This window comes from Myotis daubentonii, chromosome 4 (genome assembly GCF_963259705.1).
Source record: "Myotis daubentonii chromosome 4, mMyoDau2.1, whole genome shotgun sequence".
NCBI lineage: Eukaryota > Metazoa > Chordata > Mammalia > Chiroptera > Vespertilionidae > Myotis > Myotis daubentonii.
This window is the reverse complement of record NC_081843.1, coordinates 78,313,258-78,327,191: the sequence shown is the minus strand read 5'-3', so window position 1 is coordinate 78,327,191 and position 13,934 is coordinate 78,313,258. Positions and strand designations below refer to the sequence as shown.

General features: G+C 41.2%; 1 protein-coding gene across 5 annotated transcripts in view; it reads left to right on the top strand.

Moving 5' to 3' along the window:
• The first annotated feature begins 2,024 nt into the window (after positions 1 to 2,024).
• Positions 2,025 to 13,934, top strand: part of FCHO2 (FCH and mu domain containing endocytic adaptor 2) — a 117,705-nt gene continuing 105,795 nt past the window's right edge. For 4 of the 5 annotated variants that reach the window (XM_059694350.1, XM_059694349.1, XM_059694353.1 and 1 more), the window contains exon 1: positions 2,025 to 2,212. In XM_059694350.1, coding sequence (XP_059550333.1) covers positions 2,040 to 2,212 — 173 coding nt within the window. In that variant the 5' untranslated portion in view covers positions 2,025 to 2,039. The remainder of the gene's footprint in view (positions 2,213 to 13,934) is intronic. The other variant, XM_059694351.1, reaches the window with a different exon arrangement.

Genomic DNA, 13,934 nt, shown 5'->3' with positions numbered 1-13,934 from the left:
GATTTGAAGACACAAGGCAAGAGATAGGAAGTTTTCCCCTGGGGCCAAATAGCTTCGGTTAGGGGAGAGGGTATTTATGGTTGTAGGCCAGTGTTCAACATTAGACCAGGAGTGGCAGAGGCACCCAGGTGTTCTTTAAATAAATATGTGCATTTATGATATGTAAGGTTCTTGAAAGCATGGGTCCAGAGTTAAGTGCTTAGTAATACAGGAAATTTAATGCCAACCCCATTTGCATGGAGATCTAGACAGCTGCATTTTTTCTAGAATTTCTTCAGCATGATGAAAGATAGGGCTAGAGACTAATGGCTTAGAGAATTGTAGCATATTTCTAAGTTTGGCTTTCCCCCAAACTAGGTGTTAATGACAATATTATGAAGACTTTCTAAAGGAAGGAAATAGCAAACATATACAAAAAGAGAGCAGTATAGTGAACCACCATGTTTCCATTACCTAGCTAGCTCCAACAATGGATAACTCATGGTCAATCATACTTCATCTATACTCCTAGTCATCCTCCCTCCCTCCCTGAGTTTTTAAGCAAATTCTAGATGTCTTATATCACTATATCCTATATGTTTCTAAAAGATATTCTTTTTTTAAAAAAATATTGATTTTAGAGAGAGAGGAAGAGAGAAATGTCAATTTGTTGTTCCACTTAGTTGTGTGTTCATTGGTTGATTCTTGTATGTGCCCTGACTGGAGATGGAACCCGCAACCTTGGTGTATCTGGATGGCCTTCTAACCAACTGAACTCTCTGGCCAGGGCTAAAAGATATTCTTAAAAACAAATAGGCCCTGGCTGGGGAGCTCAGTTGGTTAGAACATCGTCTGGTTATGCTAAGTTTGCCCATTCCATCCCTGGTCAGGCACACCAAGAATCAACCAATGAATGCATAAATAAGTGGAACAACAAATTGATGCTTCTCTCTCTCAAATTAATAAGAAAATTATATATATATATAAAAGATACAGTATCATTTTCCAATTATTCCCAATTTCAACAAACACTTTATAGTTTCATCCACGTTAGAGGCACCATGTGGTTTTTACTTCTGAGGATGAAAATAATTTCCAATGAAGAAACAGTGTTGTGTTCATGTTGTTTGAAGTCACAAGATCTGAGGAGGTGTGACGTGTTTTTATGATTGAAGCTACCCTGACTCTGTTTCTGGGGCTTGGTTGGCTTTAAGAGCTGCTGGCCTGGTGGTAGTGAATTAGAGACCTTTCCACAAAGGCTGAATCCACCCTCCCCCCCCCCCCCCCCCTTAACCTTTGGAAGCAAGGCGTGGGAAGGGGATTTAGTTTTTCTGTTATGCTCAGGCATGTTCAAACTTGTTTCTTTTTCCAAAATGTGCAAGTTGCTAAGAGAGCCATGGACTTATACGGACAAGTCCTGGCAGAGATTTTTTTTAAAGCCGCCTGGGTCAGGGCAATGCGTTGCTTTTGCGTTTGTTCCTGCAGCCGGTTAGCTCCGGGCGGGCGGGCTAGAGGTCATGGACTCGGTGCCCGAGTCTCCCTCAGCTCCAATGGCTCTTTGGCGACACTGGGCGTTTCCTCCTTTTCCGGCCTCGGAAAGTTTTGTTTTGGTTCTTAGTTCCCGGTCAAGGAAAGGCACCCTGTTGACCAAAGGTTTCTCAGCGTCCCCTCCAGGTGGCTCACGGCCAAGTTTCCTCCATTCCAGCTGGCTCAGACTTGGCATCCACCGGGGTCCTCGGGGTCCTCGAAGCGGGGGAGGCGAGTCTTGGGGGGAGAATGAGAGCGGGCAGCCAGGCTACCGGGTCCACGGCCGCCGGCCGGCCCCTCTCTCAGCTCAGTCGCTGGGCCAGTACCCATCGCGCCGCAAAGGGTGCGGGCAGCCTCCCCGCTGAGTCCTCGCAGACCAGCTCCCCACCATTCCCAAGAGAACGCTCAGGCGAGCCCCGCCCGCGCCAGGGATAGAAGAGGGGACTAAACCCCGGGATGGGACGCGGGGCGCATGCGCGCACTGGCCGCGGCGTCCAGGAGTTCGTCCCGCAGCGGCGGCCGCTAGGTGGCGCATGCGCCCTGGAGGGTGCGGGCTGGGCTCTGGGAAGAAGGCGGTGGCGCTGAAAGGCGGGGGCGCCGTGGGGGCCGGGCCCGTGTTTACACAGCGGCGGGCGGGCGCGGACGCAGAACCCGGCGCGGCGGCAGCGGCACGATGGTCATGGCGCATTTCGTCGAGAATTTTTGGGTAAGAGGAGGATGCTGGAAATGGTGTGGGTTTCGGAGTCCAAGGCTTTCTGCGCCTGACCTCGGCCTGGGCGCGCTTGGGGCCGCGGCGGCGTCGGCTCCGCGGGCTGGGCGAGTCCTCGGACCGCCGCCTGCTGGGTCCCGCCTGGATGAAGCCCGGCGGGCGACGGGTCGGCGGCTGCCCCGTCTCGCAGGCTCGCAGCCCTAGTGGGGGCAGAGAGGGCTGTCAGCGCGGGCCCCTCCGCCTGGGGCGGGGACGCCGACGAGCCGTCCGCCGCCCGCGCTGGGACAAAGCGCCGGATGAGGCGGGAGACGGGACCCGGCCCCACCGGAGGCTCCGGGCGCCGGGCGTGCTCGCGGCGGGGAGGCGCGCGACGGGCCCGCGGCGCGGCCGCTCCCAGCTGCGCGCGGAGGACGAGCGCGGGCCCCGGCCGGGTGGAGGGAGCGCGCCTCCTGCCCGCACCGCAGGCCCCCATCTGAGCCCTTTGGCCCCCCACCATTTCCACACGAAACCCCGTGTGCGCTGAGGCCGGCGCAGCATTTCCTCTCGGCTTCGCAGTTGGGCTCGCCGCTCAGCGCCCAGGACTTTGCCTCTGGGCCTGCCCACAAAGCGTATAAAAGTGGAGTTTAATGTTCCTGGATTCCTGGGGCTTAAGTGCACCGAGACTTCCCCTTGCCCCGTGCTCCCTCCCCTTCCTCATTCTCCCCACACCCCGCAGTTAGCTCAGTATTAGGATTAGGTTCTTGTGGGAAGGGCTTCTCCCTCCCCGTGGAGTGTGCGCCGCGGTTATTGTTTGCTGTCATGGGAAGTACAGTTCAGCCATGGACAGGAAAGGAACGTGTTTACCCCGGTGTCTCGGGTGAATCTCATTTTATGTCTTGACAGTTGCAAGTACTGCAGTTCCATGTTAAGATTTAGAAATATTTAAAGGAGTAATCTTCCAGCGAATCAGGATTGTGCCTTAAATACTTATTTCTAAGTGTCTCAGGGATGAACTTGTTTAGTAATCAAATCAGTTCATAGTTATTGGTTTTGTATCTACCTTGTTGTCCAAGCAACATAAATACTACACATAAGGTGTACCCCCCCCCCCTAAAACGTACCATACAATACACCCATTCAGCTGTTACAATTCAAGGATTTTTTTTGTATATTTATAGAGTTGTGCAGACATCGCCACAGTGAATTTTAGAACAATTTTATCACTTCAGAAAGAATCCCTGTATCCATTAGCAGTCACTGCTCATTTTCCTCATACCTCAGCAACTAATCGGTATCTTTGCCACTGCAGATTTATCTGTTCTGAGCATATTAAATAAATGCGGTCATATATGTGGTCCTTTGTGACTGGCTTCTTTTAGCTTGTTTCCAGCTTCATCCATGATGTAGCATGCAAGTGTCAGTACTTGGTTCCATTATATGGCTAAGAATTACATTTTTTACATATATATATATATATATATATATGAATGACATTTTATTTATCCATTACCAGTGATGGACATTTGGTTGTTTCTACTTTTTGGCTATTATGAATAATGCTGCTATGAACACTTCGTTACAAGTTTTTGTGTGCACATATATGTTCATTTCTTTTGGAAATGGGATTGCTGGTTCACACGGTAATTCTCTGTTTAATATTTCAAGGATTCACTAAACTTTTCCAGAGTGGCAGCACTATTTTACAATTCCACTCTCAATGTCTGAGGGTTCTAATTTTTCCACGTGCTGGACAATACTAGTTATCTGTCCTTTTCATTACAGTGGATGGATATGAAGTAGTATCTCATTGTGGTTTTGATTTGCATTTCTGTGGTGACTAATGATGTTGAACATCTTTTAATGTGCTTATTGCTCATTTATGTATTTTCTTTGGCAAAATGGTTAGATTCATTGCCCATTTTTAGATTGGTTTGTCTTTTTATTATTGAGTTGTAAGAGTCTTTTTTTATATTCTGGGTACATGTCTCCTATTAGATATATGACTTTGTAAATAGTTTCTCCCATTCTGTGGGTTGTCTTTTTCATTTTCTTGATGGTGTACTTTGAAGCACAGACGTTTTTAATTTTGATGGTCTTGAAGTACTAATTTTTCTGTTATCAGTTATGCTTTTGTTGTTTATCTAAGAAGTCTTTCCTAGACCAAGGTCACAAAGATTTGGGGGAGGGGGGAGGGTTTTTTTTATAAGAGTTTATTTCAGCCAAACTGGCAACATATGCTGTGGAGCAAGATCTCAGATACTCTCCAAGGTCACAAAGATTTAATTCCATTGTTTTCTTCTGTGGGTTTTTATAACTTTTGCTCTTATGTTTAGGTCTATGATCCATTTGAAGTTAATTTGTGTGTGTGGTAGGAGCAAGAGGTCCAATTTCATTCTTTGCATGTGAATATCTAGTTGTCCCAGCACCATTTGTTGAAAAGCATCCTTTTTCGCCCTAGCTGGTTTGGCTCATTGGGTAGACTGTTGGCCTGGGTTTGATTCTGGTCTCCATCCCCACCCAGTAGGGGGGCGTGCAGGAGGCAGCTGATCAATGATTCTCTCTCATCATTGATGTTTCTGTCTCTCCCTCTCTCTTCCTCTCTGAAATTAATACAAATATATTAAAAAAAAAGAAAGAAAGAAAAGCATCTTCTCTCTTCATTGAATAGTCTTGGCATCCTTGTCGAAAATTGTTGGGCATACATGTATGGGTTTGTTTATCTTTGGATTTTTAGTTGTATTCCATTGTCTTACATTAGTACCACATTGTTTTGATTACTATAGCTCTGTAGTAAGTTTGGAATCAGGAGTATGAGTCTTCCAACTTTGTTCTTGTTCAGGATTATTTTGTCTATTCTGGATCCCTTGCATTTCCATATGAATTTTTGATTTAGCCTATCAGTTTTAGAATTTAGGTTTTACAATAGCAATTACCAATCATTTAAATTGACATTCTTAAAATGTTTTGCACATTTTTGATGCATGAATGTGTTTTGAAAGTTGAACTTAATTACAAATTATATACTAGCATTTTAAAGTTATCTTTTGTTTTCTGTTAACTGAGATTTGAACATAGCCTTGTTTGATGTTCTTGGCTATTATGAATAATACTTCTATAAACACATTTGTACAAGTTTGGTGTAGGTACCCTTTTTTGTGTCTCTTAAAAGAGGAATAAATTTCGCCATCTGAAATCTATAGTGAATCTCAAGTCTAATTTATGTTGCAGTCTTTGCCTTCATTTCACTATTGAGTACAAATAGTTAAAATAGACTGTATTTTATTTTACTTTCAAGATTAGGATTGGGGCTGAAAAGCTCTAAATTAGAGCTTAAAAAGCTCCTAAGGAGGGTTAAATGAACTAAGAAAGTCTAGGAACTAAATAACTTTTGATAATTTGATAGCTGTCTGTTTAAAACAACAACTTAAAGATTTACATATTTTAGGATCATTTATAAAATAATTTTCTAAAAAGTATTTTTTATTCGAGAGAGAGAAAGAGAGAGAGAGAGAGAAATGTAGACTTGTTGTTCCACTTATTTATGCATTCATTGGTTGATTCTTGTGTGTGCCCTGACTGGGAATGGAATGAGCAACTTTGGTGTATGGGAACGGTGCTCTAACCAACTGAGCTACTCGACCAGGGTTTAAAATAATTTCTTAAAATAGAGAACTTACAATTAACTTCACATTTCTTTCCGAATGTTTAAAGTGACACTGTCAAAACAGAATAAAACTTGTCAGAGTGAGAATCTTTCAAGTTTTCGATTTGTAACCAAACAACCTATTAATTGTTTTTTTGCCCTACATATAAAAAGACAAACCTTTTGTTGTGGCATTTTATTAGAGGAAAGTTTGACTCATCCATTCAAACTTTCTTCAAGCTTTTTTGAAAGCAGCACATCCTGCCTTTAAGTCTTTAAAGTATGGTGTTTCTTAACTTAAAGCAGCGGTTCTCAACCTGTGGGTCACGACCCCTTCACAGGGGTTGCTTAAAACCATCAGAAAACATATATATAATTACATATTGTTTTTATCTTTTTTTTCTTTATCTTTAAATTCTTTATTAGTTAAGGAATTACAAATGTGTCCTCATTCCCCCCCATTAACCCCCCCCCGACCCCCCCCCCCCTCATGCTCTCCCCGTTGTCCATGTCCATTGGTGGTTTGGGTTATATGCATGCATACAAGTCCTTTGGTTGATCTCTTCCCCTTACCCCCACTCTCCCCTACTTTCCCTCTGGGGATTAATAGTCTGATTGCTGTTTCACTCTTTGGATCTGTCCCTGTTCATCAGTCTATGTTGTTCTCTATAGTCCACAAATGAGTGAGATCATGTGGTATTTATCTTTCTCTGACTGGCTTATTTCACTTAGCAAAATGCTTTCCAGTTCCATCCAAGCTGTTGCAAAAGGCAAGAGTTCCTTCTTTTTTACCATAGCGTAGTATTCCATTGTGTAGATATACCACAGTTTTTTAATCCACTCATCTGCTGATGGGCACTTAGGCTGTTTCCAAATCTTAGCTATGGTGAATTGTGCTGCTATGAACATAGGGGTGCATATATCCTTTCTGATTGGTGTTTCTGGCTTCTTGGAATATATTCCTAGAAGTGGGATCACTGGGTCAAATGGGAGTTCCATTTTTAACTTTTTGAGGAAACTCCATACTGTCTTCCATAGTGGCTGCATCAGTCTGCATTCCCACCAGCAGTGCACGAGTGTTCCCTTTTCTCCGCATTCTCTCCAGCACTTGTCGTTTGTTGATTTGTTGATGATAGCCATTCTGACAGGTGTGAGATGATACCTCATTGTTGTTTTGATTTGCATCTCTCAGATGATTAGTGACTTTGAGCATGTTTTCATATGTCTCTTGGCTTTCTGAATGTCCTCTTTTGAAAGGTGTCTATTTAGGTCCTTTGCCCATTTTTTGATTGGATTGTTTATCTTCCTTTTGTTAAGTTGTATGAGTTCCCTATAAATGTCGGAGATTAAACCCTTATCGGTGATAACATTGGTAAATATGTTCTCCCATGCAGTGGGCTTTCTTATTGCTTTGTTGATGGTTTCTTTTGCTGGGCAGAAGCTTTTTATTTTGATGTAGTCCCATTTGTTTATTTTTATTTTTTTTAAATATATTTTATTGATTTCTTAAAGAGAGGAAGGGAGAGGGATAGAGAGTTAGAAACATCGATGAGAGAGAAACATCAATCAGCTGCCTCCTGCACACCCTCTCCTGGGGATGTGCCCACAACCAAGGTACATGCCCTTGACTGGAATCGAACCTGGGACCTTTCAGTCCGCAGGCCGACGCTCTATCCACCAAGCCAAAGCGGTCAGGGCCCATTTGTTTATTTTCTCTTTAGTTTCCAATGCCCTAGTGTTGGGAGCCGGTCCATGCTTGCTGTTTCAAGGGACCTGGCATATATGGCATACTGTTCTTAAAATGTTTGCTCACCTTCTTGGCACTATTTGTCTCAACCAAGGTCTCTGAGAAAGGTTGTTTCCTCAGGTAGGGATTTTCCCCTGAAGTTAGGGAGGGAATAAAACCCCTCAACTAAGTGCCAGGCGGGTAATTAATCACTTTAACTACAAACAATCATGCTTAAGCTACATAATCTTTACTCCCTGGAATGGAGATAAGAAACGCCCTAACCTTTGTAATAGAGATTGATAGGATTGAATCAACTGGTATAAATACAGATGTAACAAGACAGAAAGAGACAGAACTTAGAACACAGGACTTCAGAGACAGAACTTATAAGACAGAACCAAGAGAGATAGAACCTAGGCACAGAACCTACACAGAACATTCTCTAGAGACAGAAGAACTTCGCTGGAGAGAACATGGCAAAAGATCCTGGACTGAACCTGACTACAGAAATTGGCAAGAGAACCTGACTAGAACCTGGTGACTGAACCTGGCTGGAGAACCTGGAGAACCTAGCAAGAGAACATGGACACAGAACCTGGCTGGAGATCCTAACCAGAACTTCGCTGGAGATCCTGACCAGAACGTGGCTAGAGATCCTGGCTAGGCTGCTGATCAACTGAATGCTGCCTCTGTGTCATTCCTTCTTCGCCGACTCCGTCCACACCTCTGGGGACCCCTGGACCCGCTGGGGCTGGACCCCGGCACCCTAGGAGCTGTATCAGTGACGAAATTGCTTCGGCATATGTCCGAGATTTTGTTGCCTTTGGATTCCTCTGGTATTTTTATGGTTTCCTGTCTTACATTTAAGTCCTTTATCCATTTTGAGTTTATTTTTGTATATGGTGTAAGTTGGTGGTCTAGTTTCATTTTTTTGCATGTATCTGTCCAATTTTCCCAACACCATTTATTGAAGAGACTATCTTGGCTCCATTGTATGTTCTTGCCTCCTTTGTCAAATATTAATTGAGAATATTGGTTCGGGTTGATTTCTGGATTCTCTATTCTATTCCATTGATCTATATGTCTGTTTTGTGCCAGTACCAGGCGGTTTTGAGAACAATGGCTTTGTAATACAGCTTGATATCTGGTATTGAGATCCCACCTACTTTGTTCTTCTTTCTCAGGATCGCTGCAGCTATTCGGGGTCTTTTTTAATTCCAGATGAATTTTTGGAGAGTTCGTTCTAGGTCTGTGAAATATGCTGTTGGTCTTTTAATGGGAAGTGCGTTGAATTTATAGATTGCTTTGGGTATGCTTTAATTATGTTCAATTTGTAACAATGAAATTGGGGGTCACCACAACATGAGGAACTGTATTAAAGGGTTGGGGCATTAGGAAGGTTGAGAACCACTGACTTAAAGTATATGCTACGTTACAAATTCTTTTACTTAATACTATACTTTAAAGAGAAAAATATATTCGAACTTCCTACACAACAGGTGTTTTGTTGTTAATAAGTCATTTTTTTGCCACAAAGTATAGTGCCATTGATAATCAAGCTGAAAATGTTTTTCTTTTCTACTAAAATTGGACAGCAAATAATATTGATAGCAGATACTACACTATTGTCTTTAATATCAGTTGTTAGCTCATCAGAAGATTGTATAACTTAAAAAAGATATCAACAAATATTACAATGAGAAAGCGTCTTGATATGCTGTTTCATTCTCTAAGAGTTGAGTACCAGTTAATAATACTTTTGAGATTCTCTATGTAAGCATTGTATTAGTTATTAAATTAGCTTCATGTTTTTGTATAAATTCAGATTATTAAATTCAGGAGTTAAAAATTTTTTTTAAACAAACGGATTTCATAGGTTATAGTTATTTTCATATGTTTTTATTGATTTTTTTAGAAAGGAAGGGAGAGGGAGAGATACAATCATTGATGAGAGAGAAATATTGATTGGCTGCCTCCTGCATGCCTTTGGCCTGGAATGGAACCTGAGACCTCTTGAGGCATGGGTCTGAGCCACACCTGCTGGGCATAGGTGATTGATAATTATTGAAGGGGTAAAATAAGTAAGCACAACATATTTGATGAAATACCTGATAAATCTCATTTTACATAGTAGAACTAACCTATATAAGCTGTGCAGCATTTTCTGAAAGACAGCAAGTATTCTTTAACATACATCACATTGTGGTAAACTGACATTTTTACTTAGGTAACTTTTTCCAAAGATTATCTCCAATCAGCACATCAAGAATGAACAATTATCTTAGGTATATTTATCCTGAAGTTTTTCCTTATTTCTTTTACTGATTAACCAGTACAAGAATTTCATTCCATTTGCCTGTTGATTTCACTAGTATTGTCATACTTAAGTTTTTAAATAAAATTAGAGCACTTGGTTACATATCTAAAATTTGATATGTGATTACATGGATGAACAGGATTAAAATGATTTTTAAAAACCTGGAATTGCGCCCTAACTGGTTTGGCTCAGTGGATAGAGCATCGGCCTGCGGACTGAAGTGTCCCGAGTTCGATTCCGGTAGAGGGCATGTACCTTGGTTGTGGGCACATCCCCAGTAGGGGGTGTGCAGGAGGCGGCTGATCGAAGTTTCTCTCTCATCAATGTTTCTCTTTATTCCTCTCCCTTCCTCTCTGTGAAAAATCAATAAAATACATTCAAAACAAAACAACACCTGGAATTGCTATTAATAGGACATTGGAATCCAAACGTTATAATTTTGCTTGATTATTTTATATAAATTTAGTATCTTAGATGAGAGACTAATAACCACATATATACACACACACACACACATTCTTTGGGGTTATTTAAAAATGTATGTCTTTAAAAAATTAGTTGAAGTGACCATAGAAACCCAGGATATAGACTTTCTATTACTTGAAATTTCCAAATATTGTAGTTTGGAGTACCTGCTTAGGATATGATCCCATCAGATGGTATATTAAAATTCAAAAAGTATATATGTATGTATATTTACATATCTACATTAACAGATTTGTGAAATTTACACAGTTTAGTATTCAAGTTACAAAAGGAAATAAATACAGTATAAAAAAAAAATCTCCTTTTCTTCTGTCATCAAGATCTCCCCAAAAGCAATCACTGTTACCAATTTCTTATATAGCTTTCCTGAGATAACCTATGTATATACAAGCAAGTAACATCCACTAAATTAAAATGTATAATTGTATAACAGCCAGTTAGCCGTGCCCAAATTGTTTTCAACTGCAACAGGCTATGAAAATGCAAACTACAGATTTCATCTAACTAGGTTCAAGTAGACTTGATGGGCAGACATTATAAAATTACAGTATTTTAGATGGCACCAAATTTTTTGAAGTCCTTGGATTTTTGGGTGGGGGTAGGGGTGGAGGGATGGTTATTTTGTATTTTTTGCCTTAATCTAGGAGGAATTTGAAAGTAAGAAATTAATACTGATTTAGTCTGCATAAATTTAATTCAGGGGAAGGATTTTAGAGCACTGATATGGAAAGGATAAACATTTTCTGTCTGGGTTCTTTTCTGGCCCTGCACACTAAATCCTAAATACTCTAATCCCTTCAGAACTACTTAAATTATTTAGGCAAAGGCATGGGAGAACAGGTATGCTTTGTATCATCCTGCATATTTGGCTAGCATAAGCCCTTTGGAAGTAGTTTTTTTGAGTCATGGGGTATCTTTTGAAATTATGAAATTCGTCCTGATTTCATAATTCTAGAACAATTAATCCTAAGAAATCCCTATAGAAATATGGTGTTATACAGATTTATAAAGGAAAGGGATTAATGGATTGGCTTTTAATTTACCTAGTGTGGAAAAATTAAAGAATATTAGAGTTTGAAGACTTTTAATAACAATTGGGTCCACAGAAGTTAGCATACGTTGGTCAGATATGGGGAGAAACAAAAACAGCAACTGAGATGTATAGTTGTATCTATTGATGAAGATGCTAGATAGAGAATGTTGCTGGAATGACCAGTCAGAGAGGATTAAATTGGGAAGTGATTAGTGGACTGTGTGATGAAGATGAGGCACATAATTCCATCAGTTCTTGAGGCACAAACATGTTCCTTGATGGAATTTCAGGATTAAAAATTACAGCTGGTGTGGCTCAGTGATTGAATGTCCGCCTATGAACCAGAAGATCACGGTTCAATTCCTAGTCAAGGCACATGCCTGGGTATGGGCTAGATCTCTAGTGGGGGTTGTGCAGGAAACAGCTGATCAATGATTCTCTCTCATTATTGATGTTTCTATCTCTCCCTACTTCTCTGAAATCAATAAAAATATATTTTAAAAAATTATGGAAAATACTGACAAGCATGCTTGCTTGGCTTTAGGGAAGGAAGGTTCAATATAAGTAAAGCAAATTGGTGGTGCTGGGGTCTTAAAACTAAAAAATGTTAGTTTTTAGTTGGGTGAAACAACAGCCAGTGAAGATGGTTTTTCCTTTTAATTATAACCATAATTATGATGTAACTAGAGGCCCGGTGCACGAAATTCATGCTCTGGGGCGGGGGGGCGGGAGGGTTCCTCAGCCTGGCCTGCGTCCTCTCGCAGTCTGGGACCCCTTGCTCCTTAGCACCCACCTGCTTACTGCTCCTTGCTGCTGGCTCGCTGCTCCTTAGTGCTCTCGCCACTGCCGCTGCGCTCACCAGCCATGAGTCTGGTTTCTGGCTGAGTGACGCTCCCCCTGTGGGAGCGCACTGACCATCAGCGGGCAGCTCCTGCCTTGTTCAGTGCGCATCATAGTGACTGGTCGTTCCGCTGGTCTTCTGCCGTTTGGTCGATTTGCATATTAGGGTTTTATTATATAGATAGGTAAAACAGAAGAATACAGAAGTAAAAATTACCTATAGCCTTTCCCTCTATCGGATAGAGTCTATCCTCTAAGATACTTAGAAATACGAAATTTTAAATGGGTTCTACTATATAGTTTTTTTTTTTTAAGTCTTTTATTTTTATTTATTTATTTTTTTAAAAACATATTTCATTGATTTTCTACAGAGAGGAAGGGAGAGAGATAGAGAGCTAGAAACATCGATGAGAGAGACATCGATCAGCTGCCTCCTGCACATCCCCCACTGGGGATGTGCCCGCAACCCAGGCACATGCCCTTGACCGGAATCGAACCCGGGACCCTCCAGTCCGCAGGCTGATGCTCCATCCACTGAGCCAAACCGGTTCGGCTTAAAGTCTTTAAAAAATATATATATATTTTATTGATTTTTTACAGAGAGGAAGGCAGAGGGATAGAGAGTTAGAAACATCAGTGAGAGAGAAACATTGATCAGCTGCCTCCTGCACACTCCCTGCTGGGGATGTGCCCACAACCAAGGTAAATGCCCTTGACCGGGATCGAACCTGGGACCCTCGAGTCCACAGGTTGACGCTCTATCCACTGAGCCAAACCGGTTAGGGATACTATATAGTTTTGTATCTTATAATTTTCAAATGATACCAAGCATTTTTCTCATGTGATTAGGTATTCTTGAATATGTTTTTAGTGACTCCATAGATTTCCGTGGAATAGAGAGGCCATAATTTTTTTTAAAAAACCCGTCCTTTTGGACATTTAGGTTACTTCTAGTTTTGTTTTTTCACTTAAGCATTATGAGGACTTGAGATTTAAGTACTAATGTATACAGGATGCCAGTTTAAGTGGTAGCCTTCAGTGTCTATGCAAGTATAGCTTGAAGAGTTTTTGAGAAAGCTGAACTTAAGTTTTATTATTTTCATTTTGAGAGTAATGAAAATTACATTTTTTACAGATTACAGAAAATTTGAAAGATATAAAAATGAAAATTATCTCTCAACTGTTTGCATCTGCTATTTTTGTAGAATCCATATGTAATATTTATTAGATGGCTTTAAGGATTTAACTAACTGGGAAGAGGTGAGTTATAATTAAAACTCATCAGTCAACCAACAAATGTGTTTGAGTAACTTTTGCACCTGCACTGAGTAGTTTTGACTGCTGAGCAGTGCTCATTCTACATACATTTTTTTAGAAAAATATTTTTATTGATTTCAGAGAGGAAGGGAGTGGGAAAGGGAGATAGAAACATCAATGATAAAAGAGAATCATTGATCAGCTGCCTCCTGCATGCCCCCCAGTAGGAACCGGAGCCAGCAACCTGGACTTATGTCCTGACCAAGAACCAACCGTGACCTCCTGGTTCATAGGTCGATGCCCAACCACTGAGCCACATTGGCTGGGTTCATTTTACATATTATAATCAGTTTTTGTTGTTGTTTTTTTTTTTGCTTTAGTAATATCTTGTCAGTAGTTCTGCAGAATCCTTTTAGTGATCATGTGTGAAAAACA